The following is a 12,107-nucleotide window of genomic DNA, read 5'->3' as shown; positions in this document are numbered from 1 at the left end:
ATCATCCTAACCTGAATCGGAATGACTGTATATCTGAATCAAAAATCTGGGAAAATCTAATCAGGATAACTCATTAATTCATATCTTTATTTCAATCATGTCTCTGCTTAAAAATATTCCCTTTAATACTTAATGATATAACATCACGGAGCTTATTCTATTTTTAAATGATCTATTGTTAGTATTCCACCTTGTATTTTTTAAAACTGTTCTTTAGTGCCACTGAAGATCATCTGCAATTTTCAGACCGAAATATTTGGCTAATTAAATATCTTTCTTGTGTTTACGTGCTTATATTATTCAATCTTTATGTCAGAAGTATCCTTAAACTATCGTATAAATTAAACATTAATTTATACGATACTAGCTACTTTGAGTTTTTTTCTCCTACCGTTATAAGCCCTAAAGAAGCTGGACAGCCCCCTCGAAAACTTGTTGGTATTAGATGTTTATAAATCATGGTCAATTAAAGATCGATATATGTTTCATTTTAATTATATGTTTCAATGACCAAATATAATCTAAACAATATATATATATATTTTTATTAAATAACGAAATTTGCTGACCTCTTTAGTTATCTTACATTAACTACTTAGGTAGCACATTTTAGAATTGTCTGCTAATGTTTAATTGCCATTTTGTGATCTTGTACTGACTATGCCTATGGTACTTCGGTGAAAATTCTACACTAGTAAAGTATTTTATGTGAGTTTTCCTCTGGTGGGTGTTATAATTATTTTCAACATGCCAACTCACAGTATTTCATTAATGTTAACAAGGATTTTTATGATGTCATGTTGTTATGGGGGGGGGGGGGGTATCAGCATGTAACCTTTTCTGAATAGAACATTCATAAACTTAGTCACTTCCAAAGTGAGTACCGCATGATCATTGTCCAACCAGAGGCAGAATAGAATTCATTTTTGAAATTATGGATTCCACAACCATGTTAAAATAACTCTTTTTATTATCCTGATGTTTCGATCTTGATATCAAGATCATCATCTGGAGCATACATAAATATACAAGACAAGCTGCGTTACATTTCAAACTGAAAGCTAGAGAAACAATAATTTGATCACATGCTACTCACTGGCATGACCTATAGTAAAAATAAATAAAATAAAATAAAAAATATTACATCAAGCTAGATTTAATTTATGGTTACATGAATAAACATTCTTGCTTACAGATTTTTTTCATTAACAGTGATGTCCTATTTTTTAGTATTAAAGTTTTTATTTTAGATTTAGGATCCTGGATTATCTAGTGCTATTTATAGTTGTTCTTAGAGAGGAAGGATTCGTGGGATGAATATATACCTTCCATATGTATGGGATTTTTAGACCATCATTATTGTTTAGATTGGGGTGGCTGATAATGATCTCACAGGCTTCCTTAAATTTGTGTTCATACCATGTTTTCGTGTGATGTAGACAACTGTAGAAAATCTAGGATCCTAAATCTAAAATAACAATTGTAATAATAAAAATAGGATATCACTGTTACTGGAAGGAAAACTATCTGTAAGCAAGAATGTTTATTCATGTAATCATAAATTAAATCTAGCTTGATGTAATTTTTTCCCCCCACTAGAAGCCATGCCAGTGAGTAGCATGTGATCAAATCATTGTTTCTCTAGCTTTCAGTTTGAAATGTAACGCAGCATGTCTTGTATATTTATGTATGCTCCAGCTGATGATCTTGATATGAAGATCGAAAAGTCGGGATAATAAAAAGAGTTATTTTAACATGGTTGTAGAATCCATAATTTCAAAAATGAATGCTAATCACCGTGTAACACTAAATGAAAGCAGAACAGAATAGTTACATCTTTAACTGAAATGACCTCTGACACTAAAATTAAATCTAATACTCTTTGACCTCGAGTTCCTTCTATCACAAGCTGCTTGAGGAAGTTGTCCTGCAACAGCTCAAATACATTTTCATTCTTCTCATGAGATTCTACTGCCACCCAATCAAAATTTGGATAATGAATCTGTATGTATCTACTCTTATGGATAGGCTTCTATAGACTGAGAAAGAAAGTGACATTATTATAGTGTCTTAAAAAAAATACTGTTTTTTTAAGACACTTTCTTCATCATCATCATCATCAAATTCCTGCCATGTACCCTCAAGGGGTGTACAGGATATGACAGTACTACATGAAAAAATTACATCATTACTAACTTCCTATCTACAATTTTCCTCCAAATCAGTCTGTTACTTGTCAAGACTCCAACATTATCAGATCTTATATTTCTACCATCTAAGGCACATTGTACCATATCAATCCACCTATATATTGGTCTTTTTCTGGGTCGTTTTCCTGCCATCCTGGCAGAGAACACTTGTTTTGTTAATCTTTCCTCTCCCATTCTATTTAAATGACCATACCACCTGAGATTAGCTCTGCTAATGCATTCCTGAATGCTGACAATGTCAAGTTCTTTCCTAATATCCTCATTTTTAATATGATATTGCCATTGATGCCATTTGTTCACGCCTCTAATCTTTCTCAGGACTCTCATATCTGCGGTCTCTAGTCTTGGTCAAGTGTTTTACTTCTAACCCAGCTCTCAGATCCTTAAGTTAAAACTGGTTTGAACACTGTCTTGTATACAGCTAATTTAGTGTTCCAACTAATTTCTTTCTTATTCCATATGAATTTATTCAATTGACTTCCCACCATACCAGCTTTGCTGATTCTGTTGTCTACTTCTATATTTAATTTACCATCTTCAGTAAAAATTGTGCCTAAGTAGCTGAAATGTTTTACTTGTTCCACAGGTTCTCCATTCACAACACAGTTGACATTTTCAATGATTTTGCCTATTTTCATTGTCTTTGTCTTTTTATTGCTGACCTTCATACCATATCTATTACAACAGCTATTCAATTTAGTCAAAGAATCTTGCAGACTTGTAGCACATTTATTTAGAAGTATAACATCATCTGCATAAAGCAAAGAGCTGACATTAACATCTCCAATTTTGATATCAGGTTTAATACCACATTCCTTCATAATGTGATCCATATACATAATGAATAACAGAGGGGATAATGTACATCCTTGTCTTACACCAGATTTCACATTAAACCATCTTCCTGTACTTCCTTCAATTCCAACTACTGACTTACAACTCAAATAAAGACTAAGCATTGCTTGATATAATGCCCCATTGACACCATATAACTGCAGTGTATTGAATAGCTTCTCTCTTGGCACCTTGTCATATGCCTTTTCCAAATCGACAAAACTTAAATATAGATCTCTGTTATATTCCCATGCTTTCTCGACTATTTGTCGTAAAGTGAAGATCTGATCCTGACAGCCTCTATTTGGCCTGAATTCAGCTTGTTCTTCACCAAGCTTTTCTTCCACAATTCTTCTCAACCGTTTCTCAAGTATACTTGCATAGATCTTGCCAGGAACACTCAGTAGGGAAATACCTCTGTAATTTTAACATTCAGTTTTATTTCCCTTTTTATATATGGGTACTATGAGAGCTCTACTCCAATCATCGGGAATTCGTCCCTCTGTCCAGGCTTTCTGAACTATGCAGTGCAGCCACTGTAAGACTTTTATACCACCATACTTCAGCATTTCTGGTCGAATATCATCTACTCCTGCTGCCTTTCCACATTTCAAGCCTTTGATGGCTTTTTCTACTTCAAGTATGGATATGTATTCCTGACTGCATGCCTGGTCAGTGTTTTTTATCACTGTGCTGTCATCACTGCTTGTTTCATTTAGCAGTTTTTCAAAGTAATTACTCCATACTTCAAGGATATCTTTTTCTCCTGTTTTCATGTCACCTTTATCATCTCTAACTCCTTTTACAGCACTCTTTCCTCCATTCCTAAGCTTCTTCAACAACCTCCAGAATATTTTGCCACCTTCTTGATATTTATTTTCTATATTCTTGCCAAAGTCCTCCCATGACTTTTGTTTAGCTAGTTTTACACACTGTTTAGCTTTCTTACATTTGTCTCTGTATTCTGTAAGAGTAAAAGCTGACTTATTTGCCAGGAACTTTTGATATGCTTTCTTCTTTTCCTTCACTGCCTCTTTAACTTCATTTGTCCACCAGGGAGTTATGATTTTTTTATCCTTGCACAAAACCTCACCACATGCCTCTCTGGCAGAATCAATCAATGTTTTCTTCAGAGTTTGCCACTGAATCTCCAAGGTTTGATTCCTGTTCTCAAACTCTTTCATTTTCTTTTCAATAATCTTTCTGTATTTTTGTCTACAGTTCACATCTGAGAGCTGCTCAACTTTTATTCGCTTTAAAACTTTCTTACATGTTATTCTTTTCAATATGAAATTCAATTTTATCTTGCTCAAGACTAAATAGTGGTCACTTCCAATTTCAAATCCTCTGTACACTCTGGTGTCCTGCACCAGGGAGAAAACATCACTATCAACAATAGTCAATGAGACTTTTCTTATTCCTAGCCTCTTCTCTCCATGTGAATTTGTGCACATTTTTATGTTGGAACATGGTGTTAGTAATAACCATTCCATGTCCTGAGCAGAAATCCAACAGATATTTGCCATTATTATTAGCTTTGCTCTTTTCTCCAAATTTTCCCAAAATATTTTTGTATGTCTCACAATCATTTCCTACTCTGCTATTTAGATCCCCAACAAGGACCAACTTTTCCTTTTTCATTGTGTCAGTTGCTTTTTCTAAAGCCTCAAAAAATTCCTCCACTTCTACCATAGTAGAACCTTCTGTGGGACCATAGGCACAAATAAGTCTCATTGTCCAGTTCCCCATTCCCATATTTGCCCACATTACTCTACTTGAGACTGACTGCCATTCAAGAAGATTAGCCTCGTATTTTGTGTTGAATACTATGGCTACTCCTTCTTTTCCTTGATTATCATTGCCTGAATATAACATTTTGTATTTATTGCTCAGAAAGATCTCACCAGTTTTGGTCTTTTTTGTTTCAGTAGCCCCTATTATGTCGATCTGGTACTTATCTAATTCCTCAGCTAGCTCCATTTCTTTGCCATTCAGGCTTCTTACATTGATAGTACCAATCTTACCAATCTTGGGGTTTGTTTTCAGATTTGTTCTAGTAGCTGACTTTTCGCTGTTCGCCCTGGTTCCCTGACGAAAACAATGGGTTCCTTGTTTAACCGGGCGACGCCCCAGCCGGCATGAAATTTTGTCATGTTGTACCATCATTTTTTATTTTGGTTTAACCAATAAGAATAGAATTTGGTCGGCTAAATCCCAAATTGCCAGCCCATCCTCGTTCGTTCAGTATCAAAGTAGATACCCAACAGGGTGCACCACGAGAAGGTGAGGATTGGACATTAGGTCAGAAGCCCTGGTCGGTTCTCCGCATTCCTTTAAAGGCTATGTGGAGGTCTCCTCTCAGTTATACAGCTTTGACCCTTAAGCACCCTAGACACTTTCTTTTCCAAAGTAAATATAGGATTACAAGGGAAGTAACCAGTATGAATGGAAAAATTAAAGAGCTCACTGATGATCATAAAAATCCTTGTTAACAGTAGTTAACAAGGATTATTTTTATAAAATATTAATATCAGAAACACATTTAATATTTTAATGAAACATTTTTGGCTCAGTTGTATAGCCATTGTCAATACAGTCATAGGAAAACTCCAGAAAGAGCTATTTAATTGAAAGCATGCGATATTCTGTGCAATATTGGCTGCAGGAGAATAGCTCCATCTGCATTAATGGTTATTCAAAATAAATTACAATAAATTAATTTAGTTAATTATTTTTAAATTATAAACAATATTTAATTACAATTATGGAACACATGAATGGCGAGTACTGGTTCATATAACTTCCCAAAATTGAGAAAGGTTTATGCAGTCGTTTTTGTTCAGATTCAGGTTGTGAATATGTGCTTCACAGCTTTCTTTGTGGAGTATTTCTAGAAAAAGTAACTTTTGTGTAACACTTTAGTTTCACTCCACTGAATTCTGTGTTTTGTAGATAAAGCGTTGTTTGCTAAACCCGATTTGATGGGTTCGTTATGGGAAATGTATTCCTGATGTTCTTCCAGAAGAATTTGTGCAGAATGATCAATTTGCCCATAATAACATCCTGGTGGATTGGTTACTAGTGGTGAAGAAATGCATCACCAAATAGAAAAGATGAGCAGAAAAAGAGTAATCATAATGGGACACTTTCATTATCCAAATATTGATTGGGTAGCATGAGAAGAATGAAAATGCATTTGAGCTGTTGCAGGACAACTTCCTCAAGCAGCTTGTGACAGAAGGAACTCGAAGTCAAAGAGTGTTAGATTTGATTATAGTGTCAGAGGGCATTTCAGTTAAAGATGTAACTATTCTGCCTCTGGTTGGACAGTGATCATGCGATACTCACTTCAGAAGTGACTAAGTTTATGAATGTTCTATTCAGAAAAGGTTACATGCTGAACTACAAAGCAGGAAATGATGACCAACTGAAGAGTATAACGATTTCAGTTGATTGGGATAGATTGATGGATGGATGGGAAGAACGTCAACAGTGCATGGGAAGCATTTAAACAATACTTGAATGATGCAATATCAGTGTGTCACGAGAGCTCGAAGAATAAATTAGGGTAGGAGTCAAATGGATGTGTAATCTTATTAAGCAAGAGATTTGTAAGAAAATGATGATATGCATTATGAAAATTATAAGCAGCGGGCTAGAATAGTCACAACTGTTGTGTGGAAAGCAAAGTCCTAGTATGAAAAGAAACTAGCTCTGCGTGCTAAGGACAACCCCACAAGAATTCTATTGATATGATGCAAGTAAAAGAAAGAATGAATATGAAAGAATAACTCTTCTAAATGTAGATGGAGTGGGAATTATAGATGCAGAAGAAGTTGTTCAACTAATGAGTGCCTATTTTGTTAAAAGCTCTCAACCTGGGGTACACGACAATGAGCTCACTGCTACCTCTTCATTGGATGAAGAAATTCAGATGTATGAGAACGAGGTATCAGAGCTGTTGCACAAACTGAATAAGATTCAGCAATAGGACTGATGAGATATCAGCACAGGTGCACAGGGAAGGGTCACTACCCAGAGCGGACTCATCAGTAGGAGCCTACTCGTATATGAAAAAATATGACTTTGGCATTACTTCAACCTTAGTATCACATCTGGATCTGGCTCGCACTGATGAGACCTCAATAAAGGTCGAAACTAGTCTGGGTAGCGACCCTTCCCATAATTCATAGCATTATACATACCTATAAGGATATGTGCTTTGCATTATGGGATACTAAGGCAAGTGACGTGAAATCATTAGCTTGTATATATGAGTTGTTCCAGTCCTGAAAATACTTCAGGTGCAAACTTTATTTGCTTACAATTGGAAAAAGGATTAAACCAAGTATATAATTTCTCATCATCATCATCAAATTCCTGCCATGTACCCTCAAGGGGTGTACAGGATATGACAGTACTACATGAAAAAATTACATCATTACTAACTTCCTATCTACAATTTTCCTCCAAATCAGTCTGTTACTTGTCAGGACTCCAACATCATCAGATCTTATATTTCTATCGTCTAAGGCACTTTGTACCGTATCAATCCACCTATATCTTGGTCTTCCTCTGGGTCGTTTTCCTGCCAACCTGGCAGAGAACACTTGTTTTGCTAATCTTTCCTCTCCCATTCTATTTAAGTGACCATACCATCTGAGATTAGCTCTGCTAACGCATTCCTGGATGCCGACAATGTCAAGTTCCTTCCTAATATCCTCATTTCTAATATGATATTGCCATTGATGCCATCTGTTCACGCCTCTAATCTTTCTCAGGACTCTCATATCTGCAGTCTCTAGTCTTTGGTCAAGTGTTTTACTTGGGGGGGGGGGGGGTGGGGGGGGGGGGGGGTGGGGGGGGGGGGGGGTGGGGGGGGGGGGGGGTGGGGGGGGGGGGGGGTGGGGGGGGGGGGGGGTGGGGGGGGGGGGGGGTGGGGGGGGGGGGGGGTGGGGGGGGGGGGGGGTGGGGGGGGGGGGGGGTGGGGGGGGGGGGGGGTGGGGGGGGGGGGGGGTGGGGGGGGGGGGGGGTGGGGGGGGGGGGGGGTGGGGGGGGGGGGGGGTGGGGGGGGGGGGGGGTGGGGGGGGGGGGGGGTGGGGGGGGGGGGGGGTGGGGGGGGGGGGGGGTGGGGGGGGGGGGGGGTGGGGGGGGGGGGGGGTGGGGGGGGGGGGGGGTGGGGGGGGGGGGGGGTGGGGGGGGGGGGGGGTGGGGGGGGGGGGGGGTGGGGGGGGGGGGGGGTGGGGGGGGGGGGGGGTGGGGGGGGGGGGGGGTGGGGGGGGGGGGGGGTGGGGGGGGGGGGGGGTGGGGGGGGGGGGGGGTGGGGGGTCAAACAGGTATCAGAGTTGTGTATGGTGGGGTAATATGAAGGAAGCAGTAGGTTACAAGTGGGGTTCCACAGGGCTCAGTACTGGGACCTGTATTATTCAACCTTTTATATTAATGATATTGTCAATGGATTGCAACAGGATATTCAGTTGTTTGTGGGTGATGTGAAGCTGGGAAGGGTTATAAGTAATAGTGCATATGTGGCAGCCCTGCAAGAGGATTTGAATAAACTAGACAGATGGGCAAATGAATGGGGATATCGGTGTTTAATGCAGCAAAATGTAAAGTCTTGAAGTTTGGGATACATCGATGGGAGTATGCATACTCGATTGGAGGAGCTCTACTGGAGGAAGTATATGGGACAAGAGATCTGGTGCTGATGAATTATAGAAAACTGAAATTCAGGTAGCATATTGCAAATGTGCTGAAGTTAACCCAGAGGATTGCTACAATACTGAGAAGGACGCTGATCTGCAGAGATAAAAGAGTTATCATTCCGTTGTATAAGAACCTGATCAGACCACACTTGGACTATTGTTCTCAAAATTGGTCGGCAGGATTTGAATGGGATAAATTAACTGTGGAAATGGTACAGAGGCAGATAACATAATGGTTTAAGGACTGCACTATGTTAGTTATGAGGATTGGCTGAGGGAATGTGGACTGCAGAGTTTGTAGATAGAAGAAGGAGAGGTGGTATGATCGAACCTTTGAAACTGTTGAGAGGCAGTTGCAGGGTAGACATTGGGGAGTTCTTTCACTTGGTGGTGGAACAGCAGGAAGGAACGATGACATGAGGCCATTCTTGGAAGTTACTAAAGGAAGCTGTGAAGGTGAGGAGTGGTTTCTTTGCATGGAGTGTGGTTGAACCCTGGAATGCATTGCCTGAGAGAGTGGTAAGAGCAAGAACGATCAATGAGTTCAAGGAAGGATATGATAGACTTTGTGTTTCCTAAGAAGATCCTCCCATGATGAATCTCTTGACTCCATGGAGGCTTGAATAATAATAATAATATATTGCACTTCTAAAATTTGACCATCTGCTTTCAATTTCCCTGTGTTGTTTAGTATATTGTCTTCTGTTTTTATATCCTACATGATCTATTTTTTTCCTAATTTCTGAATTAAGCACTATTATGTTGTCATGTATATACAGAGCTGTCAAGTCATGTCTTTCAGTATTATAGTTTTCAGAAATGTTTTTTAGTTTAATCTTTAAAGTAGACATAACAGGGTTATGGTCTGATCCTACATCAGTGCCTGGGTATATTTTAATATTGGTTATATTATTTTTGTATCTATGATTTATCATTATAAAATCTATTTGATTTCTTATAGAGTTATCTGGCATTGTCCACGTATGTAGCCTGTGCTTTGGTTCTTGAAAGAAAGTACTCATTATGCGTAGTTGTTTTGAATGCAAAATTGTATTAATCTCTCACCTCTTTCATTTCTTTTGCCCAATCCAAATTTTCCAACAACAGTATAATCTTGCCCTTCTCCAACTTTTGCATTCAAGTCACTCATCACTAATCTCATTTGATTTTACATATTCTATAGATTTTTGTAAGTTATTATAAAAATCTTCTACTTCTTTATCATTTTGATTTGCAGAAGAGGCATAAACCTGGATAATTATGATGTTAAAAGATTTTGCAGCAAGTTTAATAAGTATCATTCTTTAAATCTGTAATCGGACTACGGCCCCATTACAGATTTAAAGATGCCTTTCCTAATCATGAAACCCACTCCGTATTCATGCTTCTCTCTGCCAGAATATACAAATGTAAAGACATCTTTTTCTAGTTTTCCTGTGTTAGGCCATCTTGTTTCACTAATTCCCATCACATCAACTTTAAGTCTTTTCATTTCCTGTATAAGGTTGTCAAAATCCCTAGTTTATTTAATGTTCTCACATTCCAAGTTCAAATTTTCAAGACTCTGTTTCTTGTTTTCAAATGAGGAATATCATGTGCTGACCTTCCTTTGGGATTTAAGTTGACATCATCATGGAGTACATTTGCAGCACTCGTTTTACTCATAGTTTCAGTGTCTTCTTCCCTGTAACTATTTACAGCTTGGGATGTTGCAGAGGTTCCAACTTCCAAAGCATAGCTTGTAAGATATTTCCATTTCTCCATGGTCGACTATAGGATAGTAACGTGGTGAGGCCCCAATCTCTTTCACATCTGCAATAGCCAGCTAACTTGGCTCAAACTGCCAGCCGTTGATCTGTATTCAGATTCTTCCACCTGCCAGTTGTTTCACATTGCTGTTGATATATGAATTCTTCCACCAATGATGAAACCGATGTCATTGCAGTTCTAACATTTTCGCCAGAGTCCGTTTAGTCAGCCATTTTTCAAGGTTCTCTGTAAGCCTTCACGGCTACTGTATTGGCCCGAGGTACACGAAATCCCCACTGTGCTTAATCTTACAAAGCAATTCTCTACTTTATGCTGCTTCCACCCTCCCCAACATGGATGTGGGGTTGGACTTTGGAGGGTTTAATTTTTTTTAAAATTTTTAACCATGTTTGTTACTTTTCTGTCCTAAACTTTATGTTTTTCATGCATCTGTTCTCTGCAAACTGCCTTGTACTTCCTCCATAGCAATTTCTTTTGTACCATTGCTTGCTTGATTTCACTGTTCATCCATTTCGCTCTTACTCTATTTATTCACTTAACTCTTGATATGCAGTTATGAATCACTTGTGTTAGATATTGCCTTATCATTTCCTATGCGCTATCAACATCTTTTCTGCGCAGTTCATCAACCCAGTGTGTTGATTCTAGTTGGCTACAGAACTTCTCATAATCACTCACCTTATAGTTCCACATATAGACCGTGATAATTTTTTTTCTGTTTGACTACCTTCCAGACCAATACTTCATGATTGCTTTCACCAATAGGTAGCATCATTGATAGCTGTTTCACAACCACATCCTTTGAGGTATCACCAAATCTAACACCAATGAACCTCATCTTGCTTCCATCAAAAGCTGCTTTAGATTGTTATCCTGCAGAAACTCAACATATTCACTCTCCTTGTTACTATAGACTGTCTCTTCTTTCCAATCCACATTCCTATAATTAAAATCTCCCATTAGGATCATCTTCCTTTTACTTGTCCAACTAATTGGTCTAGACATTACACAATCAGTACTCCACATTTCATGGGCTATAACAGCATCCTATTAGATATACTATTTTGTTGATCTCAACTTCACACCAAATTGCATCAAAATTTTCACATGTACTACAGTTTTCCACTTCTCCTCTTGAAGGACACAATTCTTCTGCTCATATTAACAATACCCTCCTCCTTTCTTCATCTGCTTATTCTTTCAGAAAATTCTTTATCCTACCATTTCAAGTCCTGACAGTATATCACCCTCAGTCAACCAAGTTTCACTTATGCCAATTATCTTTGAGCATACTGATTCAATCAGTGCTACAAACTGAGTCCCTTTATTGCTAATACTCCCTACATTAGTATACAAACATAACCATTCTCCACTCTGTGAGACTATCTCATGAATGCAATTACTCTTTACTCTCTCTGCTGTGGTGCACTTTTCTCTTCATTCTGATCATCCCCATTTCCCTGATCCTGACTCTGATTTTCATTCATATTCTTATCATCCCCATCATTTTGCACGGCATCACATTGCCTGGCTATAATCACTTCCTCACCTTTGTTTCCATCCTCTTCCTGTCCTTCCACAACCTGCT

General features: G+C 38.5%; 1 protein-coding gene across 1 annotated transcript in view; it reads right to left on the bottom strand.

Moving 5' to 3' along the window:
• The window catches only part of LOC150107830 (uncharacterized), a 143,910-nt gene extending 133,397 nt beyond the window's left edge, over positions 1–10,513 (bottom strand). Inside the window, exon 1 of the mRNA XM_090392195.1 lies at positions 10,353–10,513. Coding sequence (XP_090248321.1) covers positions 10,353–10,513 — 161 coding nt within the window. The remainder of the gene's footprint in view (positions 1–10,352) is intronic.
• Positions 10,514–12,107: the final 1,594 nt, after the last annotated feature.

Source organism: Typopeltis vanoorti, chromosome 4 (genome assembly GCF_054136105.1).
Source record: "Typopeltis vanoorti isolate ZY-2024b chromosome 4, IOZ_Tvanoo_1.0, whole genome shotgun sequence".
Taxonomy (NCBI): domain Eukaryota; kingdom Metazoa; phylum Arthropoda; class Arachnida; order Uropygi; family Thelyphonidae; genus Typopeltis; species Typopeltis vanoorti.
Note: the sequence above shows the minus strand (reverse complement) of the source record. Positions and strands in the feature narration are given on the sequence as shown.